This window comes from Barbus barbus, assembly GCF_936440315.1.
Source record: "Barbus barbus genome assembly, chromosome: 1".
Classification (NCBI taxonomy): domain Eukaryota; kingdom Metazoa; phylum Chordata; class Actinopteri; order Cypriniformes; family Cyprinidae; genus Barbus; species Barbus barbus.
The window spans coordinates 36337029-36360647 of NC_136729.1; the positions used below are offsets into that span (position 1 = coordinate 36337029).

At 37.1% G+C, this 23619-nt stretch overlaps 1 protein-coding gene across 5 annotated transcripts in view; it reads right to left on the reverse strand.

Moving 5' to 3' along the window:
• The window catches only part of LOC306874711 (eukaryotic translation initiation factor 5A-1), a 28813-nt gene that overhangs the window by 2774 nt on the left and 2420 nt on the right, over positions 1-23619 (reverse strand). The window contains exons 3-7 of one of the 5 annotated variants that reach the window (XR_013784651.1): positions 23511-23615; positions 23300-23431; positions 23144-23216; positions 11637-11740; positions 11147-11234 (exon numbers count right to left, since the gene is read on the reverse strand). Coding sequence is in view for 2 of the 5 variants with exons in the window: in XM_079424921.1 (XP_079281047.1) it covers positions 23154-23216; positions 23300-23431; positions 23511-23615 (300 nt within the window). In the remaining 3 variants the exon portion in view is untranslated. Of the gene's footprint in view, positions 1-2499; positions 3209-11037; positions 11741-21800; positions 22271-23143; positions 23217-23299; positions 23432-23510; positions 23616-23619 lie in introns of those variants that run through there. The other 4 variants (XR_013784653.1, XR_013784652.1, XM_079424921.1 and 1 more) reach the window with 4 other exon arrangements.

Consider the following 23619-nt stretch of genomic DNA (forward strand, 5'->3'; position numbering starts at 1 on the left):
TGAAGTCCACAATCATCTCCACAGTTTTGAGCGTGTTAAGCTCCAGGTTGTTGAGACTGCACCAGACAGCCAGCTCCTTAACCTCCTGTCTGTAAGCAGACTCGTCACCGTCCTGGATGAGGCCGATCAGTGTGGTGTCGTCTGCAAACTTCAGGAGCTTGACAGAGGGGTCTTTAGAGGTGCAGTCATTGGTGTAGAGGGAGAAGAGCAGTGGGGAGAGAACGCAGCCCTGAGGAGCTCCAGTGCTGATGGTGCAGGTGCTGGATGTGAATTTACCAAGCTTTACTAACTGCTGTCTGTCTGTCGGGAAGCCTTACGCATTACTATACTCGCCAAATACGCATTACCTTACTCGTGCTAAGTATGTGTAAGTGTGAACTCATGAATTTATTTAATGTTCAATCTCATGTTGTTTGATGTTTTAAATGCCACGAAGATGGTTTTTAGATGGTTTCTATTAGGAGGTTTGCGGTGATAACATAACGTCAGAAAAACCATTCGTCCCGGAGATATTGAATGTTGATGAGTAGGCCTAACTGTTAGGTGCGGTCTCTTTAGAAAACAATATGTCATTTTTTAATATAAAAAACTGATGAGCTGTATCCAGTGCACGATAATATAATGAAATTATAATGAGTTAAACTACATTTTGTTTGCTAGAATTCATTCGATTCGTCTTTTACAATGAGTGATTGCTATTGAATCATAGGAGTCTGACTGGAGGACTGCGCTGGTGGCGCCATAAATATCTATACAGGTGACTGTCTAATTTGATTTACTTAACCATTCAAATGAGTCATTTGTTTGTGAATCAAACTGAGCACGCTGTTGTAGCATTACACCTGCTAAGACAATTCAATATGTGCAATCTGAAATTAATAATAATATTTATTTTGTGGTAACACTTCCGTGTGGGAAGCTCTGACACAGAAAAACACTATAGATATGTAAGAGAACCGTAAAATGTAAGTGCATCATCTTTTGTTCTTGAATGGAGGCCCAGTCTGTCTGCTGCACTAGAGCAGATTCAATTTTTAGAGTGAATGAAAACTTTTTAAGCATATACTGTATATGCCGTATGATTAGGGGTGAGAGATATGGGAAAAATATTATATCACTATTTTTTTTTTAGAAATATCACGATTCAAGATTTTATCATGATTCTTTGTCATGTTGGTTTTACTATTTTGGTTTTACAAGTTGTCTGAGCATTACAGCCAAACTAGAAAGACAAAGCCTTTCAAGGTAACAAAAAACAACAAAAAAAGACATGGCAGATATTTAGGCCAAAGTGGGCGAAGATAAAAATCTTTGTCATCATTTTATCTTTCATATTAAAAAATAAGAACAAAGATACACATTACAAATACACATAATATACAAACAGTGCTTTATTTTCAGGTACAATAGGTGTATTTAGCAGGAGCATTCAATGAAATTGAATGAACAAATATAAAAATAAAACACTAGATAGACTGATTCCTAAAGCAACTGTATTACAGTTTTTCAGTCAAGAATAGTGAGTGATTTTTCTCTTTGCGTTTTGTTGTTTTGTTAATGTTAAATGAATAGTTCCCCCCAAAACTAAAGTCATCTGTCTGTCAATTCTGTCATAATGTTTTATTTTTATACCAGAATTTACTCAAAAGTTGTTTTAAACCTGAATGAGTTTCTTTCTTCTGCTGAACATAAATGCTATTTTGAAGAAGGTGGAAAACCAAACAGTTGCTGGTCCACAGTGACTTCCATAGGATTGTTCTTTCCTACTATCAAATTCAATGTAGACCAGCAACTGTTTGGTTACCCTCATTCTTCAAAATAGCTTATTTTGGGTTCAGCACAAGAAATTAATAGAGGTTTGGGACAACATGTGAGTGAGTAAATAATGACAGAAATGTAATTTTAGGGTGAACTATCCCTTTAATGACAGTCGACAGCATGTTTAATGTTTAGCCCTTTAAGAGCTGCACGCATCTAATATACAGGCACGCTTCTGTTTTTCTCTTAACTATTTAATTTTATTTTAGAGATAACCAACTGAGTCTGTATGTAAACCTTGTGTGTTTTGACAGTATTAGCGCAAAAAACAAGTTAGATGAGTAATCAGGCGCTGTTAGACAGGCTTTTTAGTGCGCGTGCTTCAGGTGTATGCGCTCAGAAAAAGTGCACATCAGACCAGCGCGCGAATGAAACATTTAACCAGCAAGGCTTGTGTGCAAATAATGCACTTTTACGATCGCGAATAAGTGCAGTGTCCTGTCAGAGTAACTCTACTGCTGTATGTTGTGTTGTACAGTACATAGAGACGGAGGCGCCAGAACTGTATTTGATATAATGTGTGCTGTAGCAACGATATTTCTTCAAAAGCAGATCGTGGAGATTTTTATCCTCAACGATCAAAAATCGTCATATCGCACACCCCTACGTATGATGTGACTTAAAAGTTTAATCTGAACACTTTATATATGTGTTATGGAAGCAGACTTCACACAAAGGGTTAATTCAATGTAGCTGGATTTATTGACAGCAGAGTAAAAGCAGATCATGGGATGGTAAGTATTACATGCAAATATCTGATCAATGGAGAGATGAGTCGATAACTGGAATGTATTTGCCTTGACAGGAACTCGTGGACGCTGGGAAAACGACACACCTCACTGTGAAACTTGGATAGGTTGGCAGGAGATCGCTGGAAGAAACTGGAACCAGGAGATAGAAGGACACGATGCTGGAGAGGCCACAGGAGGTAAGTTGACAAGCAGGTAAGTAACAGGTAAGTTGCTGAGATAGCTTTAGGAGTCCACTTCGTTAGAACGAGACCGGACGTTTGAGTGCAGTGAGGTGTGTGGCTTTATATTGCTTGGTGATGAGGCACAGATGACGTACAGGTGTGCTCCATTAGAATTCAGGTGATGATGTGCGTTGTGATTGGCTGGCGTGGGAGCCTGGCTGATCTGTGACATTGCCCCCCTCTCCACGGCCCGCTCCTGAGGGCCAAGGACCCCGACGTAGTGGTGGTCTACCTCATCCTCTGGGAGCTGGTCGATCTGGGTAGGTGGAATGGAATTCGTTGAGTAGTGTTGGGTCTAAGACATCATTTCTGGGTACCCATGACCTCTCCTCCGGGCCATAGCCCTCCCAGTCAAGGTATTCCAGCTGACCACCTCCAGTATCAGCGGGAGAGGGGGTTCTTCACTCAGACCAGGCTCTGTGTAGGGAGAGACAGGAGAGTGGTAAGGTTTCAGGAGTGACACGTGGAAAGTGGAATTAATTCTGTACTGTGGAGGAAGTTGAAGTTGGAAGGTGACTGGATTGATCTGTCTCAGGATGGTGAAGGGGCCAACATATCTGTGACTAAGTTTTTTGCAGGGGAGACGCATCTGGATGTCCCTCGTTGACAGCCAGACCTTCTGTCCCGGTTGGTACTGGGGAGCTTCGGACCTTCGAAAAGGTACTAGAAAAGGTAGTATCCTCGCAATTATATTCTTTCTTAGAGAAAAATAGTATTTGTGAGGAATTCCAGTCAGGACTTAGACCGTATCATAGTACTGAGACTGCTCTCATTAGAGTTACAAATGACCTGCTTCTATCATCTGATCATGGTTGTATCTCTTTATTAGTTCTACTGGATCTTAGCGCTGCGTTCGATACTATCGACCACAACATTCTTTTAAATAGACTAGAACACTTTGCTGGCATTTGTGGACGTGCATTAGCATGGTTCAAATCGTACTTATCTGAACACCATCAGTTCGTAGCATTGAATGAAGAGGTATCATATCGATCACAAGTGCAGTACGGAGTACCTCAAGGCTCAGTACTAGGGCTGTTACTTTTCATGCTTTACATGTTACCCTTGGGAGATATTATCAGGAGACATGGTGTTAGTTTTCACTGTTATGCTGATGATACTCAGCTCTATATTTCTTCGCGGCCCAGTGAAACACACCAAATTGAGAAACTAACGGAATGCATAGGCGATATAAAAAACTGGATGACGAGTAACTTCTTACTGCTAAATTCTGAAAAAACAGAGGTGTTAATTATCAGACCTAAAAACCCCACATGTAATAACCTAGAACACTATCTAACACTTGACGGCTGCTCTGTCAATTCTTCTTCATCAGTTAGGAACCTAGGTGTGCTGTTTGATAGCAATCTTTCATTTGAATGCTATGTTTCTAGCATCTGTAAAACTGCGTTTTTCCATCTCAAAAACATATCTAAATTGCGACCTATGCTCTCATCGTCAAATGCAGAAATACTAATTCATGCGTTTATGACCTCAAGGTTAGACTCAAGGTTGTTCTGCACGCTTGATCAACAAATTACAGTTGGTCCAAAATGCAGCAGCTAGAGTTGTTAATTACTTATAAAGCCCTGAGTGGCTTAGCTCCTCAGTACTTGAGTGAGCTCTTATCACATCCCCCCGTCTGCTGCGTTCTCAAAACTCTGGCCATTTGATAATACCTAGAATATCAAAATCGACTGCGGGCGGCAGATCCTTTTCCTATTTGACACACTCTGTCAGTTTAAATCTAGATTAATGACACATTTCTTTAACCTGGCTTACACATAACACACTAATACACTTCTATTATTCAAATCCGTTAAAGGATTGTTAGGCTGCATTAATTAGATCAACTGGAATTGGGAACACTCCCCATAACACGATGTACTCGTTACATCATAAGAATGGCATCTACGCTAATATTTGTCTGTTTCTAGTCTGTTTCTCAGTCCGTGTCCGGATCAGATGGTGGATCGGCACCGGGAGATGATGTATGTGGCCCTGATCGTCGGCGGAGGCCGGGCACCTGGATGAGCCCCGGGAACATATCCCCAGTCACCGTAGCCACCCGATCCGGTCCGTATCCAGCCCAGATGGTCACTGCAGTCACCAAATCCAGTCCGTTTCCAGATCAGGTGGATCAGCACCCAGAGACGACCTCTACAGCCCTGAACGTCAGCGGAGACCAGGACACCGAGATGAGCGCCAGACACAGATCCCCAGTGAGGACCCCGCCACTTAGACAGCCATAGGGAAAGACCACTGGAACCAGTTGAGCCCTTACACTCTGACTTTCCTGCAGTTAGAATTAAACTGCTGGTTCGTTTGGCCAGAGGAGAACTGGCCCCCCGACTGAGCCTGGTTTCTCCCAAGGTTTTTTTCTCCATTCTGTCACCGATGGAGTTTTGGTTCCTTGCCGCTGTCGCCTCTGGCTTGCTTAGTTGGGGACACTTCATTTTCAGCGATATCGTCGACCTGATTGCAAAGACACTATTTAAACTGAACTGAGCTGGATGAATTGAATAATGAAATGCCTTTAACTGAAAAACTTTTCATTTTACATTATTGACACACTATTTTCCTTTTTTGATATTGTGCAGTTGCTTTGACACAATTTACATTGTTAAAAGCGCTATATAAATAAAGGTGACTTGACTTGCTTGACATGACAACATTATGACCAACATTAATATGCAGTAGCACTATGCACAGTTTAAAAAAATAACAAGTCAGTTTTATTCCTAATAAGAATATTTATTATTGTCAGCCTCTTAAAACACTGTAAATACACAGTTACACATAAACATTAACACTGCACTGTGCTTACTCCCAGGTAAATAAAAAACTTAATTATTAAGTTAAAATATATTGTACCTAAAAGTGAAATAAAAACTACTTAAAAGACTTAACGATCGTACTTAACATTTAAGTACAGTACCTTACAGTTTTTATTGAACTTTTTAGCTACAATAAATTCTCATTTAATCTTTAAGTACAGTACAGTTTATTTAACTTTTAAATAAAAAAGTACTTGATAAAAAAATAAATAAATAACACAGGCTGTATGTGTAGCTGCAAGTAACAACAATCGCCAAAGCCAGCTGAAAACGCCCGTCTGTGAACGCTTGAGAGGGCAGCGTATTATTATCATTATTATTTTTTTCAGTTGAGATGCTGTGGTTGCTATGATATGGAATATCCGCTGAAGTAATATGGCAGACGTATCACAAATGAAATGTTTCTCCAAGCATTATTTTTCATAACAATATTATGGTACTCCGGCAATTCCATATGTTAAAGACATAAATACTTGGAAACAAGCAACATTAACTTCTCCATTGTTGTTTTTTTTTTTTTTTTTTTATTATGCAAACATTAAGACAAATACAAAAACGTACATAACAAATAGAACTTTACAGGAAGAACAAAACAAAATAAAACAACACGTCTTGTAAAGTTTCCATTTCAAAGATAAATAGGTGCATACAGACGAATAGCTAATAATAACTTAAGGTTAAAAAAAATAAAAAAAATAAATTATACATCATTGGTATTACCAAAACAATCATCATAATATTTCAAAAATCTGTCACTTTTCTTGTTCTTAATCAACCTAAGAGATTTAAGGAAAGCATCAATTTCAAGTAAGAAATGTGGAAAAGAAGGCATCGATTTAGCGAATTTTTGTTTATGAATAAAAAATTTCCCAAACGAAATAAAAAAATTAACTATGTAATTCACTGACATACTAGTTTTCCCTTTATAGTAACAGATTATATCCTTTAACTGAAAAAGACTGGAAGAATCAAGGTGTTTACCCATATAAAATAGTAAACTATTCCAAAAGTTTTGAGTCTTTATACATTGAAAAAATAAATGAATCAATGTTTCAACCTCAATTCCACAAAATGAGCATGAATTGTCAACATCCATATATTTTGCCAAAGTACCGTTTACAGGATATATTTTATGAAGGATCTTGAAATGAACTTCTTTTATTTTATTTGAAATGCAGTACTTGTGAGGTAACAACCAGGCGTCTTTCCAGTCTATTGACTCAATAAGAGAAGCCCAGTAAAATTTACCTCTATAGGAACATTATATTTTTTTTTCTGTAGAATTTGTCGAATATGCTTATTATTACATTTTTTGTTAAAAATACTAATTCCATTTAATGACAAATCAGGTTCTTTGGTGTCACTCTTACCATGACCTAAATGGCATTTTATAAGTTGAATTAAACCGGAAGGAATCGCTTTTAGGACAGCATTGTATTTAAACGGTAAGGGGAAATTATGAGCTGACATAAATTGCTCATAAGTCAAAAAGTTACCAGATATATCAAAAATTGAAAAAATCCCAATTATATTCTTGTTAAACCATGAAGAGAGAAAAATAGATTTTTTCCTAATCATTATATCAAGAGTTATTCCATAAGAATGTTTTATGAGGTAAAAATTGTGGGAATAACACAATTTCCAAGAGAGAAGAACCTGCTGATGAAATTTGGACAGTGCAACTGGTAACCTATTAGGTAAGTAGTTACATTTTCATATAAAAGGAAGGCCACCAATTTTCATAAAAATATGATTTGGAATAAAAAACCATATAGAAAAAAACGCCAAGGCTCTGTGAGGGAGAGAGAAGAACACATTAATAAAATATTATTAGAATTATGGTTACTATGAAGAGCTTCATTGCTTCTAGGAGGGAATCTGTCCACTGTATCATCTAAACATTCATTGAAATCGCCACCTAAAATTAGAAAGGATCCTGGGTATTTATTATGTATTTCTGTTAAGTTACAAGTAATCTGAGTAAATAATATTTTGTTCGCGGAAAGAGAATTACAACCATATACAGGTCCTTTTCAAAAAATTAGCATATTGTGATAAAGTTAATTATTTTCTGTAATGTACTGATAAACATTAGACTTTCATATATTTTAGATTCATTACAACACAACTGAAGTAGTTCAAGCCTTTTATTGTTTTAATATTGATGATTTTGGCATACAGCTCATGAAAACCCAAAATTCCTATCTCAAAAAATTAGCATATTTCATCCGACCAATAAAAGAAAAGTGTTTTTAATACAAAAAAAGTCAACCTTCAAATAATTATGTTCAGTTATGCACTCAATACTTGGTCGGGAATCCTTTTGCAGAAATGACTGCTTCAATGCGGCGTGGCATGGAGGCAATCAGCCTGTGGCACTGCTGAGGTGTTATGGAGGCCCAGGATGCTTCGATAGCGGCCTTAAGCTCATCCAGAGTGTTGGGTCTTGCGTCTCTCAACTTTCTCTTCACAATATCCCACAGATTCTCTATGGGGTTCAGGTCAGGAGAGTTGGCAGGCCAATTGAGCACAGTAATACCATGGTCAGTAAACCATTTACCAGTGGTTTTGGCACTGTGAGCAGGTGCCAGGTCGTGCTGAAAAATGAAATCATCTCCATAAAGCTTTTCAGCAGATGGAAGCTTGAAGTGCTCCAAAATCTCCTGATAGCTAGCTGCATTGACCCTGCCCTTGATAAAACACAGTGGACCAACACCAGCAGCTGACATGGCACCCCAGACCATCACTGACTGTGGGTACTTGACACTGGACTTCAGGCATTTTGGCATTTCCCTCTCCCCAGTCTTCCTCCAGACTCTGGCACCTTGATTTCCGAATGACATGCAAAATTTGCTTTCATCCGAAAAAAGTACTTTGGACCACTGAGCAACAGTCCAGTGCTGCTTCTCTGTAGGCTTGACCTGGGGAATGCGGCACCTGTAGCCCATTTCCTGCACACGCCTGTACACGGTGGCTCTGGATGTTTCTACTCCAGACTCAGTCCACTGCTTCCGCAGGTCCCCCAAGGTCTGGAATCGGTCCTTCTCCACAATCTTCCTCAGGGTCCGGTCACCTCTTCTCGTTGTGCTGCGTTTTCTGCCACACTTTTTCCTTCCCACAGACTTCCCACTGAGGTGCCTTGATACAGCACTCTGGGAACAGCCTATTCGTTCAGAAATTTCTTTCTGTGTCTTACCCTCTTGCTTGAGGGTGTCAATGATGGCCTTCTGGACAGCAGTCAGGTCGGCAGTCTTACCCATGATTGCGGTTTTGAGTAATGAACCAGGCTGGGAGTTTTTAAAAGCCTCAGGAATCTTTTGCAGGTGTTTAGAGTTAATTAGTTGATTCAGATGATTAGGTTAATAGCTCGTTTAGAGAACCTTTTCATGATATGCTAATTTTTTGAGATAGGAATTTTGGGTTTTCATGAGCTGTATGCCAAAATCATCAATATTAAAACAATAAAAGGCTTGAACTACTTCAGTTGTGTTGTAATGAATCTAAAATATATGAAAGTCTAATGTTTATCAGTACATTACAGAAAATAATGAACTTTATCACAATATGCTAATTTTTTGAAAAGGACCTGTAGATTGCATATAATAAAAATAGAGTTATCTTGCTTTAGTGACATAATGATCCATCTGCCTTCACTAGAAGTTATTACCTCCAGAACTTGCCCCTTAAACTTGTGAAAAAGAATTGAAATCCCAGCAGAATGATTAGATCCATGGCTACAATAAATTAAATTACCCCATTGATTCTTCCAGAATTTAACATCCGATTCACAAGAGTGTGTTTCCTGAAGAAAAATTAAATCAGTATCACAGCTTTTACAAAACAAAAATATAGCTTTCCTCTACCATATCCCGCATACCTCTAACATTCAAAGACATGACAGAAAGTGAACTGAACTTAAAATCCATGACACACAAAAAAATAAAAAATACAAAAGAAATGGAAATGGAAAAAGTAGCTACTGTACCAGCAACTGAAGAGACTGTACGGAAACTTTACTTTGAAGGAAGGAATGACATACAACCAACTGAGGTCTTAGAACAAACAAAATAACCTCATATAATCTTATATAATGATCTTGAACTAGATAACTACTTTTGGAGCAAGACAAAAAATGTCTTTATAAAAAAATATGGCAACAATGACCCACAAAATGAGAAGAGTGTAAGGGTAAATAAAAATAACCAGTAGATACAAAAATTAAGCGTATGACTTAAAAGTCAACTTAAACAGTATTCACTGATGGCAGAATCATAAAAAAAAAAAAAGGAAAATATTCAGTCTCTAGCCCGACATAAGGCTTTTATTACTTTAACTAATCAACTATAACAACTGAAAACTACCTAAAATCAAGTAGAACAAAGAATGCTTATACATTCTATTTCACATTGGCATAGTCGAATCTCTTTCCGTCAATCAGAGCAAAAGACCCGCGGAAAGAAGCCTTCTTCCCTTCATCTCTGGCCTTCTTCACCAGAGGCCAAAGTTTTTCTCTTGCCACCCTATCTTCTGGGGATAAGGCCTCTGTGAATCGCAGCTTGTTGTCTCGCAAAAATTTACACTCTCTGGCAGATTGCCAGACAATGTCTCGGTAACAACGAAAAGCAAACAGGATGATTACAGATCTGCATGTACCGTCCTTTTTCCGCGGGCCGAGACGATGGGCAATATCCACTGCATCCTCCATCCTTTCACTGATGCCAGGAACCACATTGCCCAGGATATTGATCACAACAGCACGAACGTCTTCTCCATCCTTTTCTTGTACCCCGTGTAGCTTTAGCGTCCATCTCCAGCTGTACCTCTTGCACGATCCAACTTCTTCTTTTAACGTTGTATTCGTCTGTTTAAGATTCTGGATCTCTGCAGACACGACTTTCAACGCCTCTTTGTGAGAAGTCACCTCAGTAACAAGCTGGTGTACGATCGACGACAAACTTTCAATTTGCTTTGCTGTAACGCCAGTTGTCTTATCAATTGTCGAAATTTTCTGGAACATTTTGTCATATTTACCAGAAAGCTCACGAACTGCAGCCAAAATTTCAGCTGATTTGTCATCATGTTCACTGCATTCTCGTTTAGACTTTTTTGACTTGGCTAAACGGGAGTATCAGGCAGAGGAGTTGCTAGCAAATCACACATTTTGGGTTGAGGGTTAAACCAGTCATTTGTTGGGTCTTCACTCATCAATATGTTGTCCTCAGCTGAAGAGGTGGACTCAACCATAACGTTACAGGTACTTTGAAGAGGATCCATCTTCGGCTCAAGTGTAGACACTGACACGCTAACGACGGGAGCTTGTTTATTTTTTCTCTTGCCCATAAATCCGGCTCAGACTGCGAGTTTAATTAATAGGTTTTTTCTGTTCTTTTTTTTTTATTATTTGTTCTTCTATGCAAAATATTTCAACTATGTTGGTTGTACTATCATCGAACCTTAAACTTTCCTGACGACACTTCAAACACCTCCTCCTATCTCACCGCCATCTTGGCCCCCTCACCTGTCACTTCTCCATTGTTGTTCAGTCGTAGTACAGCAGGGTGTGACGTGTTAGTCCCGCCCCTCCTCCATTGTGATTGGTTAGCTGACTAAAAAGTGATAGTGATGAGCGCTTAGTTTTACCGCTCCCATTTAAAACAATTTTTAAAAAATTACTAGCCTCGGTGGAAAAAACGCTTTGATGGACACGCGGCCTAATTTATATTTAATTCAGAAATTCCTCTGCGTCCCACTAGAGGAAGCTCACCTACCACTAGTGGTACGGGTACCACACTTTGAGAACCACTGCACTATAGTATTTACTATAAATTACTAGAGTGTAAAGCCCATTTACAACACGCGTTCAGAAAATTATTTGAAAGTATGACAACAAATTCAAGCTTCAATAAAATAATAAAGCCCATCACAAATTAAGTATTTAGCAGATAAAGGATTAACGTAATACTATAATTATTAAACATATGATAGCAAAAACATTACAGACAACTCACCATGCTCTCCGCCATGCTTATCTCGTTGTCAATAACTCCGCCCCTCACTTCCGGTTCTGTGGCTGCAGTTATAAAACTGCTGGCTGCGGGTCTGTAGCTGGATACTATTGGATAAAGCAGCATACATGAGTGCGGTGTTTGTGTACAGCCGTTACTGGAGAAGCCACTATATTTGCTCCTAAAGCGCCACCTCGTGGCAGAGAGTGAATTTACATTTCCAGTGTGCCTATCTTATGTTCAGATCAATGCGATTATCGACCCATGTTTTTATGCAGCAAATATAGGGTTGTAAATGTGAAAGAAGTTAATGTGCCTTCTAAAAAATCTAAACAATTAAGACAGTAATATTTTTGTTTTAAATTAATATAATAATATGTTTGACTTGTCCCTTTTAAACCATTTTCATAAAAATGGTTTAAAAGCTGAAATGCCATTTTATAAGATTTGTGTGTGTGTGTGCGTGTGTGTGAAAGCTTATATCTAAACTGTAAATCATGTCATTTTATGGCTTAAAATGTTACCATAGACATTTTCCAACCCCAGTCATACAGTGTTCATTTTACTTGTGCAGCTCTTAAAAAGGTTAATTAATTTCCTTAAATTGATTTTTTAAAATTAAAATTTAAATAGTGAAATAAAATTATTTCATTGATATCTGTTGATATTTGTGTATTGAAAATGTTTTTGATTGACATTTAGACTTATCTGTTTTTCTATATTTAAAAAAATTATCTTTTTTATTTGGGCTAGTTAAATTAATTTTCAGGCTACCAAAATCTGAAGAGTACCTGCCCGAAGGTCTACCATGGATTTTTAAATTTTGCGAACCCTAAAACCTGTTGCCTTAAAATTATTAAGTAAATAAACTTAATGCATAATTAAAGAAATACATTAACTGAACTTGACAATTCTGAGTTACACTGACAAATAACAGTTTGAAAATGTGTTGTGCTCACTTTTTATTTTAAGTTGGACTTAAATTTATTAAATTGCAATTACTTAAAAGTGTACACTCAGTGGCCAAGTGATGCTTATGGTCCATGATATTGGTACAGATTCTGCGTAATAAACAATTCTTTGTGACTGTATAATTCAAGTTGGAAGAGACGTTTTGTTCCCACTTTAAGTGAACCTTAGTTCCCAGGTCGTCTACAGATGGATTAAAATGCTGATAAATTCAAGAAAAGATTAGACATAAACACATGACAGTATGATTGAAATGTCAAAATGTAAAAAAAAAATATTAATAATAATAAAACTAGAAATGCATTATATTGGATTTTTGCCGATATCCGATATGCCAATATTTTTCATCAAATTTTAGTCAATACCGATGCCAATACAGATATTTCCTTTTATTTGGAAACAACACCAAGTCTCTCCTGTGCAGAAATTATAAGCAAAATATTTTTAATTTTGGTTAGTTTTTAACAAGAACTTATTTATTAGAATTAAATAAAAAATAATGAAGGTTTTTTGACAGTACATTGAAGCTTTGAAAATAACTATAAATAAACTATCAATCGCTGCATTCCCCCCCCCCCCCCCCCCCAGAAAGATGCCATGTTAACCCTAACATTTTATTTTAAGATTTAACATTTGTAGGCGGTCTAAAACAAGAGTTGTAAAAATTCTGAAAATCTTTTAGAGCTCATGATTTGTTTAAAAAATAAAACATATTACACATTAATGAATCAGTATATATAAAATTATTTAATTTACAAGTGTCATGTTTGTGATTTTTATTTTATTTTTTTCAGTTAAGCTATAGTTTCTGACCATTAAATCAAAACATACTCATTATTTTAAGACATCAATTACTGCTTTATTTAATCAGAAACACAGTCTAAATGTTATTTGTGTAGGCTATTTTACTTTTAATTTATTAAGAAGTAGGCCAACAGCGCCCCCTACAAATTAAATCTTACTGAACGGGCGTTAGGACCCGGGGGAGGCTGCCTCTACACGTGCTATTACTGAATGCGTCATTCTGTACATGCTTTCACAGATTTAAGTGCAGCTATCTAAAACAGTGAATCTAATCATCATTCAGACAACACTTTGCTTCAAGAATGAGCCACACTGCTGACGTGATCTAATCACTAGCACACCCTGAGCACATGTGAGTTAACCCATTCCTCTTATTTGCAAGACATATCTGCATATTTTTTCATATTACGCCGATTCCGATATTTACATTTAAATCCATTATCGGCCGATTCCAATATCAGTCCGATAATATCGTGCATTCCTAAATAAAACGTGTTTATTCTGTGGCACCTAAAAAAATATTTTACACCTACGTTTTTTTCTTATAGGAGCCAATGGCTCCTTACTCGATTTTTTTTTTTTTTTGTCTGGAGCCCTGCTTACTGTTAAAATTTGTATTTTAGTACACATCTAAACACATAATGAATAATCCAATCATGTGATATTAGTGAAAGTGAAGTGAAATACAGCCACAATTTCCCATACTCGGAATTTGTGCTCTGCAATTAACCCATCCAAAGCGCACACACACAGCAGTGAACACACACACACACACCGTGAACACACATCCTGAGTAGTGGGCAGTAGGGCTGAACGATTTTGGAAAATAATCTAATTGCGATTTTATTTTTTTTACCAATATTGCGATTGCGATTTAATATGTGATTATTTTTTAAAGCTTTTTATATTCTATATTATTCAACAAAGACAAGTAATAAATCATTGTATAGTATGCAGTGTTGGGCATGTTACTTTAAAAAAGTAATTAGTTATATTACTAGTTACTTCTCACAAACAGTAACTGAGTTACATCATTATAAAATAAACGAATTACCAGGGAAAGTAACTATTGTTCTTTTTTTTTTTTTTAAATGTTCAAATATGTCAAATAACTTGAATGCCCCCAATTTTAAATATGTTCAATGAATGAAATGGTCACTAAATAGAATAAATTATTATTATAAAACATTGTACACTAATCTACACTATTTTAATGTTTCTGTGGGACAATGTGAGAGACACCTATCAAAATCAATTGATTATTGTAAATATTATCAACCCTCTACTTGGCAATAGAATCTCCATTGGCTTGCAATTTTTTTTTGTTTACTCACCAGACTAATATTAATTATCTGATATACTAATATATATATATATATACATACACACAGTGAGGCCAATAAGTATTTGATCACCCTGTGATCAATTTTGCAAGTTCTCTTACTTAGAAATCATGGAGGGGTCTACAATTTTCAGCATAGGTGCATTTCCACTGTGAGAGACAGAATCTAAAAATAAAAATCCGGAAATCACATTGTATGATTTTTTTAACAATTTATTTGTGAATTACTGTGTCAAATAAGTATTTGATCACTTGCTTATTCGCCAGATTTCTGACCCTCAAAGACCTGTTATTTTGCTTTTAAATAGTCCAGTTACACTCTGCTCATGATTCTAAATTAGTAGCAACTGTTTGAGGTCGCTAGCTGTCATAAAGACACCTGTGCACCCCACAATCAGCCAAAGTCTAAGTAGCAACATGGGCAAAACCAAAGAGCTGTCAAAAGACACAAGAGACAAAATTGTAGACCTTCACAAAGCTGGAAAGGGCTACGGGGCAATTGCCAAGCGGCTTGGTGAAAAAAGAACAACTGTTGGAGCAATTGTCCGAAAATGGAAGAGGCTAATGATGACTGTCAATGTCCCTCGGACTGGGGCCCCACGGAAGATCTCTCCTCGTGGGGTATCAATGATGCTAAGAATGGTGAAGAATCAGCCCAGAATTACACGGGAGGAGCTGGTCAATGCTGTGAAGAGAGCTGAGACCATCGTTTCCAAGGCTACTATCAGTAATACACTAAGACGTCATGGTTTAAAATCTTGCATCGCACGGAAGGTTCCCCTGCTTAAGTCAGCCCATGTCCAGGCCCGTCTGACGTTTGCCAGGGACCATCTGGATGATCCAGAGAAGTCATGGGAGAAAGTCCTGTGGTCAGATGAGACCAAAGTAGAACTTTTTGGTCTTAACTCCATTCGCCGTGTTTGGAGGAAGAAGAATGATGAGTATCATCCCAATAATACCATACCTACAGTGAAGCATGGGGCTGGAAGCATCATGTTCTGGGGGTGTTTTTCTGCACAGGGGACAGGACGACTGCACTGTATTAAGGAGAGGATGAACGGGGCCATGTATTGTGACATATTGGGCAAAAACCTCCTTCCCTCAGTCAGAGCATTAAAGATGGGTCATGGCTGGGTCTTCCAACATGACAATGACCCAAAGCACACAGCCAGGAAAACCAAGGAGTGGCTCCATAAGAAGCATATCAAGGTTCTGGAATGGCCTAGCCAGTCTCCAGACCTAAATCCAATAGAAAATCTTTGGAGGGAGCTGAAACTCCGTGTTGCTCAGCAACAGCCCTGAAACCTGACAGATCTAGAGAAGATCTGTATGGAGGAGTGGGCCAAAATCCCTCCTGCAGTGTGTGCAAACCTGGTCAAGAACTACAGGAACCGTTTTACCTCTGTAATCGTTAACAAAGGCTTCTGTACCAAATATTAAAATTTTTTGACTCAAGTGATCAAATACTTATTTGACACAGTAATTCACAAATAAATTGTTAAAAAATCATACAATGTGATTTCCGGATTTTTCTTTTTAGATTCTGTCTCTCACAGTGGAAATGCACCTATGCTGAAAATTGTAGACCCCTCCATGATTTCTAAGTAAGAGAACTTGCAAAATCACAGGGTGATCAAATACTTATTGACCTCACTGTATGTATATATATATATATATATATATATATATATATATGTATATGTATGTGTATATGTATGTGTATATATATATATGTATATGTATGTGTATATGTATGTGTATATGTGTATATGTATGTGTATATGTATGTATATATATATATATATATATATATATATATATATATATATATATATAGCTTATGTTTGGAAAATGGCAGTTTTTTTTTTTAATATCTCACTTAGCATCAGTCAGTCAAACATATGTCTATTTGTCATGTTGACAGAACTTAGGTCTGGTGGTGGTGCTTAAGATATTGTTTGTCATTTAGTGTTTCTATAAAAAAAGGGGGGAAAACTACAAATAATTCTGATAAGATAAAACTACTACGAATTCTACTACTAATAAGAACAATATAAAACGCACTAAGGATTATTGAGCTGCTGGGTTCATGAATATTAATCAGGTTGTATGCGTTTGCTCGAACTGATTCGCTGAAATCAAAACAGGGAGGATAACAGGTGAGCACCAGCCAATGAGATTACCGTTTGCGCATTAGTCCCGCCCACTACCGGAAAACCTGGCAGTCCTTAAAAGCTGAAGAATTCCAAAGGAACTCCAGTATTTTGACATGTAGCATGTCAATTCTGCATATGTAAGACCGCAAACTCGGAATTGGCAAATGGGGTGGTGATGGCGCAGTGGATAAGACACATGCCTTTGGTGTGAGAGACCCGGGTTCGAATCCACTGTGAGACACCAATGTGCTCCTGAGCAAGACACTTAACCCCCTAGTTGCTCCAGAGGCAGCCTCTGCGGTTGAAAAATCGCAACCTCTGCGGTTGAAAAATCGTGTTTTTTCATATCGCGATATTATCACACAAATGCAATTAATCGCTCAGCCCTAGTGGCCAGCCATTTTTGCTGCGGCGCCCGGGGAGCGTGCCTTGCTCAAGCGCACCTCAGTCATGGTATTGAGGGTGGAGTCAGCGTTGTTCATTCACTCCCCCCCGAGACTCGAACTTGCAACCTTTGGATTATGAGTCCGACTCTCTAACCATTAGGCCACGACTTCCCAAAGTCATTTATAGTAGCCTAAGCACAGTAACCTATAGGATTTCACTTAAGTAATACATTTCTACTGTGTTTTTCATGAAAATCCAAATAAAGCTTAGTCATAGTATATAAAAAATCCACTACAATTGTATGTAAAGTGATTGTAGCACTTTTCAGCAATGCAATTATAAAACACTTCTGGTACTTGATTACAATTTTTATTTTATTTTTTTGCAACTAAACATCAACCTAAGTGTTAGTGCTAATTAATGTATTTATATATTATAAGTGTACTTATAGCACAGTTGGGAAAATGTACTTATAACTATTACATTACTAATATATTTTAAATAAAATCAATTTAATTTAAACTTACGATAACTATATAAAAGTGTAATATAATTTAAATATTTTTTAAATCATAAGAAATACACTAATAAAAGTCCTCTGTATATTTTTGTGGCAGTATACTTTATTTCAATGCACTAAAAATCTATTTAAATATCAGTGGTATTTAGTATACTTTTGCAATTGCACTGAAGTACTACTGAAGTCTTTTAATTGGTGCATTTATAGTGTATAACTTTTACAATTTAAATTTAGCACAAAGAATAAGAATATACTACAAATGTATTTGCTTGTATTTAAGTATTTTTTTTTTAGTGCATTCAGGTACACTTTTTCACCTGGGTAAAAAAGATCTTTAACTTGGACTCCTTGATCCTGGGTGTTTACGAATTTTAATTTTAAATAACTGTTAGGCTTGCTGCGATAGACGGTGTTAGCGGTGATAGGCCTACCCGTGTGAAGCAGCAACACCGGTTACGTCACTTGCCCACCGCCCGCCACCATCGTTTTGATTTTTTATAGTAATAAAAATAATTTAGTTCAGTTAGCAGAGAGTACAATTAAACACTGAACGCGCATGCCAAATGGCAGTCGCATCACAGATCAGGTTTAATTTATCACGTGAGTAGAGTGAGTCAAGCTGACTGATAAGAAGGGTGAGATGAGACAGACAAGGCAATAGCAGATGATTTAGTTTCGAAACGACATGCAAAAGCGCCTGCTTCGCAATATTTTGGGTTTTGAAAAGTCTTGACTTTTGCCGTTTATCTAAGGTGATTTTGGAAGTTTTTTAAACATTAGTTTCTTATTTAATTGGTTCCACAATGTCTGCTGATTTTTACTTTATTTAAACTTTCCAAGCTTTGTAATTAGTTTTGCTAATAAACGTTCTACGTTTCTTATTTATTTGGCTCCACAGTGTTTAGGCTACTTATTTTCCGTTTTGTATACCCATTTAAACTTTGTGTAAGTTATTAAAGCAATAAGCCCCAAGAAGCCGTGGTTTACAGTGAATATATAACAGCTAACAGGCGTTGTTAGGCACGACGCTAAGCGGACCCCCTTAGCTGTTGTAAATTCACTGTTAATCATGGCTTCACGGAGCTTATTGCTTTTATAAAACGGTTATTCCATATACTTTCACTAAATTTTGCCGCTTTTACAAGCTATTAAAAGCAAAGGAAAGCAAGAAGAGGGAAACCCCGATAATAATTACCGGTATTATCAGTGTTGTCGTACGCCGATTAACCGGTGGGAAAATTTCCTCACTGTCACAACCCTAATAACTGTCTGATTGTTGTGATTTATCACTTCTTCTTTTGCATGCTGAGTGAATGCAACAGTGCACTAAATAATATATAAAAGAATGAAAATACAGAATACACATTTGTAAAAACAGATGCTGTGGAAAAACAGCATAGTGATAACTGAAAGTGATACAATATCTAGTCAAAGATCTGAGTTCATTGTACATTGTTAGTTGCTAAAATTCCACCCACTCATTTTTTTATAATCTAAAAAAAGAACGAGCTGTTTCAGATTCTCCCTCTGTTCACATCACCGAGGGGAAAAAGTCCTGCCCATTTGTGACACAGCCCTGAGTGAGAAGCTGTGGTCCGCCTCCACCATTACTGATTACTTGCTGTATGTAGCTGCTGGAGATATACAATGTCAGCACCAAAGAGTGTTGTGTTTTGAGATGCACTAACGAACATAGGAGGCTCCATAGACTCCCTCCATCTGAGCCGCTGAGGACACTGTGGTCAAGTTTCATTGTCTAAGGAAATGTCCTGGAAAAAATCGGTAAATTCCCCATTACGTGTAGGGATCAATACCAACACTTTGTGCGCGAACTTCAGCTCCAGACAAAGTAAGCATCACACGTTTGTTTTCCAAATTGCCCTTCTGAAAGAGCTTCTTGGCACTCTGTAAGGCTAAAGATGCTAAAGCTACCATTGCCTCTGTCTGTTTTCAATGGTGCTGCCTTCATGAATGATCATGAATAGGAATGTGGTGGTTAAAAGTTGCATATGAAAGCAACGTGAGTTTGTTGAGCTCATAATCACGAGTAGGACTTATAAAGTTTGTGATAGCATGCCATGCACCATGAGATGTTGAGATGTTGCCATGCACTATGTTGTTATTTTTATCCTGCCGTGCTCCCTGTCTGTGTAATTCATAAACACAAATTTATTATGCACAGTACAATCAGATGACTGACTTTTAAACAGAGTACGTTTTCTGTAAAAATAACAGGCTTGTACAAATAGGGGAATGTTTATTTGCAAAGGCTAGCACTGCTATTGCCAGAGCCTGAGCTCTTGAAGCTCCGCCCTCTTCTCCGGGAGCACCAGCTCATTTGCATTAAAGCAACATACTCAAATACAGTGTTTTGGCTCACACCCTAAAAGTGCCAATTTTAACAAGCTATAAAAAATTATATGTGGGGTATTTTGAGCTAAAACTTCACATACACACTCTGGGGATATCAGAGATATTTTACATCTTGTAAAAAGAGCATAAGCTTTAAATCTACACAATTTTTTCAGTATGTTTCAAATGTTAGATTAAGTGGGGATAAAGCTTTCTTATTTTATTCATGACAGATAGATTAACTATATTTATTTATGTTTTAGGCTCCATTCCAGAATTCATCTCAACCAGCATCACAGCATGCTTTCCTCCCTCACACTGGACAGAGATTCTTCCACCACGGAAAACCTCAGTAACTTCTAAAAGTATGATCTTGACAAGGTACTAGGCTACAGAAAACTCTTTTCTGAGGCTCACATTAGAGACCTGAAAGCCACTTCATTTGAATGTTTTTTTTAACATTGTAATAAATGTCCCATGCAGCAAATATTGCTGATTTATAAACATTTTTGATAATAAATAAGGAATGGTCTTACACTTGATCAATCTAAGAAAATAACAAAAAAACAACAGGTGCTACTTTATGTCAGAGGATTGGCATACAAAACACAAACTCAAGAGCCAAAGGTTAAACAAGCCACAAGTTCCCTGCTGGATCCTTGTAATAAAAAAATTAATTAAAAAATTCAAATTTTGGTAAGAAATCACTGTCTGTGTATTTTAACTTTACGTTTACAGTGTTAATAATGCAAATAAGATATAAATAAGATTCTCCCACATTACATAAATACTTTACCAAACAACAGTTAGTTTGTTTTTTTAATGCCTTTTTCTTGGAGATTGCCAACAGCAGCCATTATGGTCAATATATTACAACACCATCAGAATGCATCACAAACAGAAATAAAGACATGATTTGTATGTGCTCTCTTTAATATCGGGTTGGGTTGTCTTGTTAGAAAACAAATTTGTATTTATTTTTGTCTTAATCACAGTATTGGAACAAACAAAAACTTAACTTACTGTAGTCATGTCAAGGGTAATATGCATGACTGTCAAATCAGGCCTGCATAGGATACAACTGATTTTAAAGGGGAGAAGTACCATTTTTTCTAAATTTCCTCAAACCCTCAAACTTAAAAGACAGGAATTGGGGTATTTGATTGTTTGTCCTTCAAACATGAACAGCAAGCATTAAGCAAAGCACTACAGTTCAAGACTTGAGTATATTATAGGCAGAAGTATGTGTCTGTTTATTTCAATGAACGATAAGGCTAATGGAACCTCCTTCCACTTCAGAGCATACTCAAACAGCCAAAACTTGGGAAATTTTGATAAAATGGTAATGCTGACGTCCCCTGTTATCAGTCTCATCAGGGGAGAAGACGTGTGGGGAGTAGCAAAAAGTGATCCAAAGTCTTACTGCATCATCCATCTATATACACCAAGTTCTGTGATATTGTCACCCCCTGCCAAGGGTCTTTTGCTTTAAGCTACTGGAAGATAAAAGGGGAGTTAAGCAGAGCACTTGGTCCTGTAGTGAAGACACAAAACTGCATCCTATTACTCATGTCATTGCCTTTGTAGCTGTCCTTTACGGGAGATTCTGCACTTGAGTTTTTTTTCCCCCTCCCTTTGCAATTGCTCATAAATAAAATTAACCACATAACAGACCTCTTATATTTACCATTGTGATTTAAGTTAGCAAACAAAGAACATATGAGGGGTAGTTATTTTAAAATTAAAACAGACACACACATGCTAGTAAAAACAGTTATGAGGTGCCCTCCCCGACCCAAAAATAAATAAATAAATACAAATAAAACCTTTTCCCACCCCAGCCGTCCATCACTATGGTACTTCTGTCCACTGTTCATAATGTCCATTTCTGCTATTTATTTCTGATGTACCTTTTGTTTCTGAAAAATGTTATTTTGTTTGGAACATTTTGAGCATCTAGTTTTTAACTCAAGCATGGGCTAATAAAAAACGAGGAAAGAAAGAAAGAGAGAGAGAGAAATAAAGAATGAGAAAGAAAAAAGGAGGGAGAATAGCATTGCTGAGGTCTAATTCTCTCATATCCAGGTCCAATGCATCCTGTCATCCCCTGAAAGGAAGAAAGAAGTACAGGCAAGAGTGAGTGAAGAAGGGGTCATAAAAGTAACATAAGCAAGGAAGTAGAAAAAAAAAAAAGATGAAGCTAAAGGTAAGTCCATATCCACAAAACACAAATAGTAGGAGGAAAGCTTGTAAAAAATCTTCAATCAAAAATATATGACGGTCCAAAACAAAGATTCTATATAAATGTAGACAGGTGGTCTACAGAAATAACTGTGTTCTTAACAGAGTCTGAAATAACTGCTTGGATATCTGCTATTCATTTTGAAGCCCAAAGTCAAAGTGCACAATAAGCCACTACGCAATCACTTAATGACTCTTCCATTAACTCAGAGGAACATCAGAAATGGGTAATATTAAAACATATCATAATTGTTTATAGTGCTTCTTAAAAAGTTATTTTACAATACAGCATGTTTAGTTCTTACTGTTTAGCTGGTAGAGTAAAATACAAAATGAAATCCGAAAATTCTATTTACATCTTAGTCACTGCTTTTACATACCAGATACATCAAACACTGCAGCAGTCCTACATCTGTGTTATACAAAAGTACAACTGCAAAGTGTGCAAACAGCAAAGTATTCTATGTAAAGTGGGCTTCCATTGTAAAACCTTGTTTAAAACCCTTTTATATACATTATTAAACATCCTGGATTGATTACTAATTGCATCTAGACAAATATAAAAAAAACATGATAATATAATAATAATAATATTATTATTACAAGGTTTGTTTCATTGTGTAAAGTAAAAGTAAACATTTGAATAAATGCTTTGCTGCAAGCACACTGGTGAGGCACAGTCGCTCCGGGCCTAGTTAGCAGATGAATATGTGCACACAGCAGTAAGAGCTCCATATACCTGTTGTGTTTTATTTAGCCATGGCTTTGATGGCTACTGCAGCCTCCTCATTCATAGCAGACAGGACAGTGATCTGCAAAGAAACATTACATTAAGGTTATACTATTAACGTTTACTCAGTGACATTTGAAAGGTGGCAGATTTAATGACACTTACCAGGATTTCCTCACCGGCATCAAACTTGCTTTCTATCTCTTTGCCCAGGTCTCCTTCTGGCATTTTTAGGTCTTCTCTGACCTCACCGCTGTCCTGGAGCAGAGACAGGTAGCCATCCTGTATGCCAATAAGCTAAAAAGTGGAAAAACAGAAATTTGTGAATCACTGTATGATTCTCTTACAACTGTGTCTAATATTCCCAGTTACATACCTGGTAGTCCATTCTTTTGATATTAGGGACATCCATATTGTGGGTTGAGGGACAGATATCCTCATACTTTTTGCCAGAGAAGATGTCAATGCCCACCATGTGAACCTTT